The sequence below is a fragment of the Motacilla alba genome, chromosome 24 (assembly GCF_015832195.1).
Source record: "Motacilla alba alba isolate MOTALB_02 chromosome 24, Motacilla_alba_V1.0_pri, whole genome shotgun sequence".
NCBI lineage: Eukaryota > Metazoa > Chordata > Aves > Passeriformes > Motacillidae > Motacilla > Motacilla alba.
Genome location: NC_052039.1, coordinates 980,791 through 991,008, shown reverse-complemented (window position 1 = coordinate 991,008; position 10,218 = coordinate 980,791). Strand labels below are relative to the sequence as shown.

General features: G+C 52.2%; 1 protein-coding gene across 2 annotated transcripts in view; it reads right to left on the bottom strand.

The window, feature by feature from the left end:
- Nucleotides 1–5,508: 5,508 nt before the first annotated feature.
- The window catches only part of ETS1 (ETS proto-oncogene 1, transcription factor), a 77,052-nt gene continuing 72,342 nt past the window's right edge, over nucleotides 5,509–10,218 (bottom strand). The window contains exon 8 of one of the 2 annotated variants that reach the window (XM_038161675.1): nucleotides 5,509–10,180. In XM_038161675.1, coding sequence (XP_038017603.1) covers nucleotides 9,965–10,180 — 216 coding nt within the window. In that variant the 3' untranslated portion in view covers nucleotides 5,509–9,964. The remainder of the gene's footprint in view (nucleotides 10,181–10,218) is intronic. The other variant, XM_038161676.1, reaches the window with a different exon arrangement.

The following is a 10,218-nucleotide window of genomic DNA, read 5'->3' as shown; positions in this document are numbered from 1 at the left end:
GAAGGAGCATCTTTTCCATCCCATCCCATCCCATCCCATCCCATCCCATCCCATCCCATCCCATCCCATCCCACTCCCAAACAGATACCCCCAATGTTCACGTGTTTAAGGCGGGCTGGGAAGGTTTGGGATCTGAGATTGCACTTGGGGAAACTGAGGCAAAGATGGTGAAAGAGGCCAAACTTGCCAAGAGCTCCCCAAGTCACAGATCCTGAACCCCAGACCTCTGCTGGGGGATCCCTGCCAGCTCCTCATGCCCTTCAGACAGGAAGCAAAGCCTTTTCCTGCTGCCAGGCCCCCCCGCTTGGCTTTCTGGGTTCATTGAGCCAGGATTCCCCCCTGGAGCAGAGCCCCCAGCAGGAGGACAGCAATGGGAATTTTGCAGGAGCAACCAAGACAGGGAAGGGGAAAAACATAAAAACCCCAAAGAAAAAATCTCAGTGTGGGGAATTTTAGGGTTTTTTTCTTGCAGGGGATGATTCCCTGCTCCAAAAGAAACCCTTCTCTGGCAGGGCTGGAGCTGAGCAGGCTTTGCTCTCCCCTCCAGCCTTCCCAGCCTGCTCCCAGCTCCCTCCAAGCCCTGGATCTGGGCTGGGAGCCGGGGGCTCGCTGGAGGTCTGTGGTGGGCACGTTGGTGGTCTGCCCCAGCCAAGGCCATGGCTCTGGCTTCACCTCGTGCTTTCCAGCTGGGAAATGTCATCAATGGGGGTGAAAATCCCCGGCACCGTTCCTGCCGTGCCTTTTCCACTGTGCCGGAGCTGGAGCGGCAGGATGGGGGTGGAGGATGCCAGGGATGAGCCCGGGAGGGGGGAGGAGAGTTCGGGATGGCAGGAGGGCTGGAGGAGAGGGGAATGTGGGAAGACAGGTAAGGAATGAGCATGGAGGAGGAGGGAGAGGCTCTGCTGGGTCCATCAAGGGCAAGTCAAGCTCAGGGAATGGGAAATTGGGAAATTTACCCCATGGAAAGATAGCCCTGTCTTAAGGAAAAGATGAGCTCTGTTCAGCATGACCAGGCTGGGAGTGTCCTCCTCCCTTCCCAAAATGATGCTGAAGGCAGGAGGGGGATGCAGCATCTGGGGAGCATCCCCACCTCAGGGATTCAGAATTCTGGGGAGTACTCTCACCCAGGGATGCAACATCTCAGAAAGCCACGCTACTCCAGGGATGCAGAATTCTGGGGAGTACCCACACTCTGGGGATGAAGTTTTTGGGGAGCATCTTTCTTTGATGGGTGCAGAATTTTGGGGAGTATCCCAACCCCAGACATGCAGGATTTGGGGGAGTGTCCTTGTCCAGGGATACATCAGCTATGGGGGTATCCTGACCCCAGGGATGAAGACCTTTGGGGAGCATTCTCACCCCAAGCATGCAGCATTTGGGGGAGTACCCCCACCCAGGGATGCAGAATTTTAGGAATCATCATTCTTTGATGGATGGGGAATTCTGGGGAACACCCCTGTGCAGGGATTCTTGGTGAGTACTTGGGGACCTTCTTCTGCAGGGATGCAGCATCCTGGGGATCATCCCTACCCCAGGGATGCAGAATTTTGGGAAGCATCCCAGGGACATTTGGGAACCATCCTCTTTCCAGGGATGCCACACTTTGGGGAGCATCCCTACCCAGGGATACAGAATCTGGGGCAGCAGCCCTGGCCCGGCTCCCCACGAGCCCCTCCGGCACAGGCTGTTTGCCTCGTGTCCCGCAGTCCCGAATTCCTGCCCTCCGGAGCAGCCTGGCACAAAGGCTCATTGTGGGAGCGCCTTTCAAGCGAGGCCAGGGAACGGCCGCGCTCCCGGGAGCGGGGCAAGGCCGCTGGAAGAGACGGAAAGTTGCTGTTGGACGAGGTTCAGAGGCCGGGGCTCGGCGGGAGGGAGCCGGGGGAGGAAAGCAAACAGCGGAAAGTGCTGACTTTGAAAGGCAACCCCAGCATCCCGCGGCAGCACCCCCGGCACGGCCAGGCCGGCAGGGGAATGGGCACCAAAGGTGTCCCAGTGCCTGCCAGCAGCCCCAAATCTGCGTTTGGGAGGGGGAATGGGCACCGAAGCTGTCCCAGTGCCTGCCAGCAGCCCCAAATCTGGGTTTGGGAGGGGGAATTGGCACCAAAGGTGTCCCAGTGCCTGCCAGCAGCCCCAAATCTGGGTTTGGGAGGGGGAATGGGCACCGAAGGTGTCCCAGTGCCTGCCAGCAGCCCCGAATCTGCGTTTGGGAGGGGGAATGGGCACCAAAGGTGTCCCAGTGCCTGCCAGCAGCCCCGAATCTGCGTTTGCCTGGTGTGACGTGCTCGCTGTGCCCGGATCCACAGCGGGATGCGTGGAAGGGTGTGCACACCCCACAGGGAATCACAGAATGGTTTGGCTTGGGAGGGATCTTGAGGATCATCCAGAAACCATCACCCAGGAAGGAGCCAAGCTCATCCCCTGCTGCTCAGCACCCCATCCTTGTCTTTCCCCCTCTCCCTCTGCATCCCTCTGCTGCCCCCCTTAAATTCATCCTTCTCTTCCACTGCCTCCTTCCACCTCCCTGGGATCTCAGGGATTTCCAGAGCCCTTCCCTCACTTCAGCCTTCAGCAATTCCTGTTCCTGTTTCCATCTCAGTGTCCCTGTGTCCCTCAAACACCAGTTTCAATGTCTCATTTCAAGACACCAACCTGAAAATGTCCCTTTTCCTCATTGGTCTCCCCTTGGAGCAGCAGTTCAGGGTGTTTCCAGCCCAGAAACCCCCTCCATTCCACAGGGATCCCTCAGGATACGCTGCCTCCTGCTCCACTGCACTGCTGGATATGTGCATCCCTGGATAATCACATGCTGGAGTCTGGGAAAACTCTTCTGCCCGCTCTGGCTCTGTTCAGTCCCACACCTGAGCAGCCACACAGCAGCCAACACACTGGAAAAATCCTCCTCCAGGTGCAATTCCCCACACAGGCAGGATTTTCTTGCTTGGGAGGACATCACTCCCAGCAAACCCCTTCCTCTCAGCTCAATTCTATCATGAAGCTCCTTTATTCCATGATTCTACAAAATGATTGGACTCAAAGGTCTTAGAGCAGCCTGAATTGCAACCTGACTAGTTCTATTCTATTCTATTCTATTCTATTCTATTCTATTCTATTCTATTCTATTCTATTCTACTCTATTCTATTCTATTCTATTCTATATTCGGTAATTATATTCTAGAGATAATTATATTCTATAATACTATATTCTATGATTCCAAATTCCCATGGTTTTTTATTAGAAGCCTGGTTCCAGGATGGGGATGGATTTTGGGGAAGCAGAGCTGTGGCTGTGATGGTTTTTTTCCATGGGAAAAGCTTCGGCTTCCTCCCCAAACTCCACTTCCCCATCCCAAATCTCACTGCAGCCGCTGGTGGCATGGAGACCCTCGGGAAAAGGGGCGGTGGGGACGGGGCAGGGGCATCGGCGGGGGCGCATTTGCTCCGTGTGCCCCCCCCGGGCTTCCTCTAGGGGAGCAGGGGGCGGTTAATGGGGTTAATTAACGCGGGGCCGTTAATGAGTGCGCGGGGGCTGCCCGTGGGTGTTTTTAGTAGGAGCGCTCCACAGGCTGCAATCCCTGCGGAATGCGGGATTCGGGCTGCGGGGGAAAGGGACCTGCGGCATCCCCGGGTTCTGCAAGGAGGGAAAACCCCCGAGAGCTGGGGTTCACCCCTTTGGGCTTTGGCTGCTCCCCCCGAGAGCTGGGGTTCACCCCTTTGGGCTTTGGCTGCTCCCCCCGAGAGCTGGGGTTCACCCCTTTGAGCTTTGGCTGCTCCCCCCGAGAGCTGGGGTTCACCCCTTTGGGCTTTGGCTGCTCCCGCAGCGGCTGCGCTGGGAAAGGGGCGGAAAGGAGCCGAAAGGAGCCGCTGGATGTTTATTTTCCCGGGACAGCCGAGCACGAGCCCCGGCGCTCCCGCTGCGATGAAAAAGCCGCGCCGGGATCAGGGGCCCGCGGCAGCCCCAGCGAGCCCCGAAAGGATGGAGCGCTGCCCCAGGGCCGTCCCGCTTCGGCTCCGTCCCCTCCGAGGTCGGGGATCGGCTGAGCCTCGGGAGTGCCGCGATGTGCCGGGGGCACGCCCCGGCTGCCGTGAGGACCATCGGGATTCCCCATCCTTGGGTATCCCGGGATGCTGTTCCCTGCGTGGCTGCGAGTTGTTATAAATGGAGAGAGTTCCTTATCCTGGATCCGCATCCCCCGTGCCTTGTCCACTGCTCCCGGCGTCCAACAAACCCGAGTGTCGCATTCCTGAGCAATGGCTCTGACCCGACCCGTGCTGACTCAGCCAATCCAGCGTCACTGGTGTCCCTTGGGAACTTCCCTTCACGCAGACTTTTATGGATCAGCATCAGCTCCTGGCCCATGGACGTCCCCCAGATGCTGGACTCATTAATCACCACTTCCAGAGGCTCAGCTCCAATCCGGCCCCGTACAACTGGGCACAGCTCAGCTTCCTCCTGGCTCGATGAGGACAAGGAATCACCAGAACCAGCATAAAATTTCCTGGAAAAAGTATCCCAAATCCTGTCTAGGCTTGGGAGTTGGAATCGTTGTGAGTCCCTCCTGATGCCTTAAGGATCTGGAGCAGAGGATAGACGGAGTTCAGAGGAATAAAGAGGATTGAAGTGCCTTCAAAGGCCCTGCCAGGACCAGAGCCACAGTCCTGGCTCTGCCCGGATGGCTCCAAGACAGGAGCAAAAGAGGGCTCAGTCATGAGATCTCACATTTTTATCAGTTGTAGTCCATTTCCATACAGGAGTTAACTGTCCAATTAATAGCTTCAAATGATGAAGTTTCATTCTCCTTGCTTGCTTGCCCGCCCTCCTCTTCTCATGTTGTTTATGCTTTGGGCCTCAAGTTTGAAGAGACTGTCCTTGAGTCTCCAGCTGGAATAGCATTGCTTTGTCTCCACCACCCTGTGAAAAGATCCTTTCTTTTACTGAATATAAAGTTAAAAGCTGCACACCAAAACAGAACAGGAAAACTCAAAACCCAAGGTATCAACCCAGGACATTCCATAAAGGATCCAAATGTGGTTTTTTCCAGGATCTGAAGCACAGTGGTGAAGGACTTGGAGAGGACCAAGGTGGATTTCTCCTCCCCATGGGCCACAGCCCAAGGTCTCCAGGAGGAAAGCGAATTCCCAGCACAGCTCCCCGCTGGTGGCCACGGGACCTGCAGAGGTGGCCACACCCGTTCCCTGAGATCCTGCTGAGGAAAATGCCCCTCTCAAAGCTCATTTGGACTGGTGAACCACAGATACCCCACGCTCCCAGCAAGGACTTGGATGAAAGAGGGTTTGGAAAGCCTGGTGTGGATCCACGATCCCAAAGTGAGAGGGAGCTGTGGGGAGCATCACCCCACCATGATGTCAGCCAGGCCCTTCTTTCCCATAAAACCCCAACTTCAGTAATGGGCAAAACAGAGAAATTGATGGATTTTCTACATTGTTTTCCCACTTTCTGCCCCAAATCTAAAGAGAAAAAACAAGGAATAATCACACGGACACCAAGGGTTAGGAATTATTCTTTTCTTAATTTCACATGGTTTAAAATACGATATGAAATAAGGCTACAGTATATAAAAAACTCTCCAGCAAAATGATGTGCCAGCATCAGCAATTAAAACAAAACCAATCCCCTCCTTCTCTAGGAATTCAATGGAGGAGGGATTTTATTTTTTTTTTGAATCCTTTAAAAAAAACCAAACGGAACCAGACACAACACACGGACACACACACACATCGCTACATCTCTAAGCTACCTCAGCTCAGGTTTTTTTAAAAAAGCACCTGCTTTTTCCTTGTTTTTTTATTTTTTTTTTAAATCTCACTTTTAAACTTTTTTTTCCCACTTTTAAAAAATATAAATTATATGAAAATACACGTTGGAAAATAGTCAAACAGCACAATATAACAATCTCTTTTTTTTTTACTTCTTCTAAGTTTATCAGCTTAAAAAAAAGTGTAAAACCAAAATAAAACAAAAAAAGACTTCCTTATTTTTGTTTTTATGTTGTTGTTTTGTTGTTTTGTTTGTTTTTTTTTTTACTGAGGCAGTTAATTCCTGGAGATATTCCATTATAACATATATGTATACATAGATTTATCCTTTATTTAAACCTCTTTGGAATGTAGACAACAGCTCCTGGGTGTTACACAGACCCTAGCAGGGAGCAGAGCACACCAAGGTATCCCAGTTTTGCAATGTTCACAAGGAACCAGCAACTGAATCCTAAAACCTTGGAGAAAACCCCTCCAAAAACTCAAAACTTAGAAAGTGGAGATGTTTCCTGCAGCATCTGGATTTACTGCTGCTTTCTGGGACCATTTTTTGGAGGAGGTGTTGCTTTGGGAAGACAGGAGAAAGTGAAATTTTACATTGCTCTTTATTTGTTGCCCTGTTTTGTTATTTCTCCCCCTGAACAATCCCGTCTGGATGGGGATGGTGGGAGTGTGGGAATGACATGGATCTCCACTTGGACACACCCCAGAGTCCAAGGGTTATTATGGTGATCCCACACATGGAGATGGAGAGGGACCGGCAGCAGCAAAGCGCTCGTGGGCTTTGTCATTACTGGGGTGGTTTTGTCATTTATGGGGTTTTTCCCCTTATTTTTGAGTTCCCAAATATCAACTGCCAAGGGCCCCAAAACTGTTTGCAAGCAGGGCTCAGGCTCTGCCAGAGGGGCCAGGGGAACACCACCCCACATGAAAACAGCAGAGAATGACCAGGACACAGAAAATATCCCAAATTCTCACCCAAAGCACCTGAGACATTCCAAACCAAGACAAAATGACCCCTTTTCCAACAGTGTCTGCAAGGGGGAAATTCACTCCTGTGTGGAGGAAGCAGCACAGGAAGGAGTCCCAGCTCTGGCAGATCTCCATCATCCCTCTCAAATCCATCCTTCTGGGCCAGCAGGTGGGAATTAACCAAATTTTCGTGGACTTGGAAGGAGCTCAGAGGCTTTGGGTTGAGCTCGGCCGGCTCAGCACAGCCCTTGCCAAAGGCAGCAATGAAAAGCAGAAGGAAAAAGGAACCAAAGCAAAAGAAACAAAGAAAAATCTGCACATTTCCAGTGTATAAACAGCACCCATCTCTGGGATGGCCTCTAGAATGGGAATAAAAGCAAAGGAAAATAGGAAATGATGGAGCTGATGTGTCTGGGACTGTTCACAGGCTGTGAGCTGGGAGGGCAAAGGGCTGGAGAAACAATGGGGAAACTCCAGCCAGAGGCTTCTTCCAAAAATCCAGAGCTGCTTCCCCTGGCTCACCCTTCCTTACCTTTAACCATCTCCCCAGAATCACTGGGAACACACAGGCTCAGCTTGGAAACCTGGAATAAGCACAGGGGATGAGGGATTTAGCCTGGCAGGGGTGTGAGGTTGTAGCCAAACCTGCAATTCCTTCTATTGGAGGGAAATTTTATCCCATTCTATTTCTTTTTCAGCTGAAGCATCCAAGCAAAGCAGGAGGGATGTCCTGGGACATGGCCCATGCCAGGGGCAGGGGCTGGGATGTCTGGGAGTCCCTTTCTAAGGCTGCAAGGGGGATTGCAGTGACCCATGATGGGCAAGCTCAGGGCACTTTGCAGCAACCCTGAACATCCCAAAACCCCTCTGACTGCTGTTGGGATGCTCTTTGCCAGCTCCTCCCTGTGCACTCTGTGCCCTCACACCTCTCCTGGCTCCCTGGCCAGCTGCCCAGCTGTGGCTCAGGCTGGATCTGTCCCAGAGCCTCACCTCTGGGGGTCTCATCCATGATATCCCAATTTTCCTTTCCTTGCTCCAGCTTGGCCAGGCTGCCTCCATCCTCCTCCTCCTCCCTGCCTGCCCAAGGAGATGAGCCTGAGATCCCCTTCTCCGTGGGCAGTGTCCCTTTACTCCTTTGGGGTTCCCTTCACCTTCCTCCATCCCCTCTTCCCTCCTTTCCCTCCATCCCACCTTTCCTTCGGACAACCCGCAGCACCCGAGTGTAACAACCTCCCTTCCTGGGCCCCCTCTGCTTCCACCCCCTGGCAGCAGCTCCCTCCTGGCCTTCCATTTCCCTCCAGCTCCACCTTTGTAAGGACACAGCAATTCTGGGGCTGACTTTCCCTAAAATGCCCAGTTTTAGGATACAAAGGTGCTGGGTCCCCTTGCTCCAGAGGCACAGGAGAGCCCAGCACCTCTGGGCATCAGTTCGGGGTTGGGCTCCCCTTCAGCTCTGCCCCTCTGTGGGGAGGGGGGTTTGTGAATATTCTGGGTATTTTACACAGATCCCTGTCCTGCCACCCCATCCATTGGGATCAGGCAGGAATCACTCCTCAGCCCCTCCAGAAAGGCTCTGACCCCAACTCCCAGAGCTGTCCAGTACCTCTGGAATGAACTCTGTGCCCCAAGACACTCAGAGAAGGGATTTTGGTTAAGTACAAAATGCTGCCTTTAAATGCAAACACCCAGGGGGGGGTGAAAGATTCCCTTGGGAGGCCAAATCTGAGGGGATCTGGCTTTGGGATTGTACTGGGATATGGGAACAGCCTCTGACCCTCCAAGTCCCACCACTGCCCCTGAGGGTGGTGGGACCTTGTCCTCAGCCTGCCCAGAGCATCCCAGGGAGCGCAGGGAACAGCAGGAGTGACCCCTCCAGAAAACCAGCTGCAGGAAGGGTTTGGAGGCCAGAGGGAGCAGCTGCCCTGGGCCTGATCCCACAGCCACCCCTGGTGACACCGTGCTCCGTGCCACTCTCACCCTGACAGGATTGCTGGGAGCAGCAGCCCAAGAGCCATAAAGAGCCCATTTGCAGGGACAATTTCCTTTCTGCTGTGCCCACACACGGCCATAAAGACAGAGCTGCTTGAAACAGGGAAGAAAAAGCATTTCCCTTTGGGTTTTGAACTTTTTCCTGATTTTCCCCCTCAATTAACTTGCATATTTTCCATTTACCACATTGAAAACATGGGAATTTCTCTCCTTTCCCCCTCCCAAAAAAAATTTCTGTAAGCACCAAAGTGTTCATTGAGCAAAAGAAGTGATTTGGAAAATGCCAAAAGACATTTTCCGTGGAAATTTTGAGAGGATTTGTGCAGCCAGACATTAAAAAAAAGCAGGGATTTCAACCAGCATTATCAGCACAGCGTGTGGGGCTGGAAACAGGAGTGGCACCCCCAGCCAGCATCAACAGGAGCCACTTAGGAGTTCATTTTCCTTCCCATCCCAGTCCCAGCATTCCAATTCTCCAGTGGGGTCTACATAAACTAATTCCTCCTTTTTCTCTTTTTTTCTCCCTGGGATAAAACTCTCTGCTGGCAGAACAGAAACAAACACACACAATATTGCAATACTGAGACCATCTTAGAGCTTAAGACTATTTAGGAAAAAAAAACAAATACTGGCACAAAATTTAATAAAATAAAACTTTAAAAAAAATAAAAAAGTCTTGATCCCTCCTAGGAAAAATTCTCTCTTGTAGAAAAAGAAGACAATGGACAGAAAGGTGATGGAACAAGAACAACAGTTCTTGGTCTTTTCCTATATTGCCCCTCCCCAAAGCAAGAATATTCACCCATTTTGGTTTTCCAAGAGAAAAAAGTTAAAATTCCTCAAATCCTCAGGAATATTGTCATTCCTGACCTGTCAGTTTGTGTGAGAGCAACCAAAGGGATCCATTCCATTGCATGTTTTTCTAAACAGCCGGGTGGGGAGGGGATTGTTGGTTTTTTTAAGTGAGCTACATTTTCCTGGCTTTCTCAAAACTCAGAATTTTCCCCCAGAAAAGTCTGTCTTGGAACTTTTGGGAAATCAACAAAAAGCCCATCCTTCCCCAAAGTTTTCCTCTTCCTCCCCCCTCTCCCCTGACATCCTCAAAGCCTCAAATCTGAGCGGCCCTCAGAAAAAAACGAGCAGAAGAACAGCGAAAATCAATAAAAAAAGAACCACCAAACAAGTCCCGTGGGCTCTCCCGGAGGACAGCGCCGTGCCCGTGTCCCTGTCACTCGTCGGCGTCGGGTTTGACGTCGAGCATGGCGTGCAGCTCCTCGGGGGTGTAGCCCAGCAGGCTCTGCAGGTCGCACACGAAGCGGTACACGTAGCGCTTCCCCGCCGTCTTGTGGATGATGTTCTTGTCGTAGTAATAGCGCAGCCCGCGGCTCAGCTTCTCGTAGTTCATCTTGGGCTTGTTTTTCCTCTTGCCCCATCGCCGGGCCACCTGCAGGCAGCAGGGATGGGGAGGAAAGGTCAGCCTGG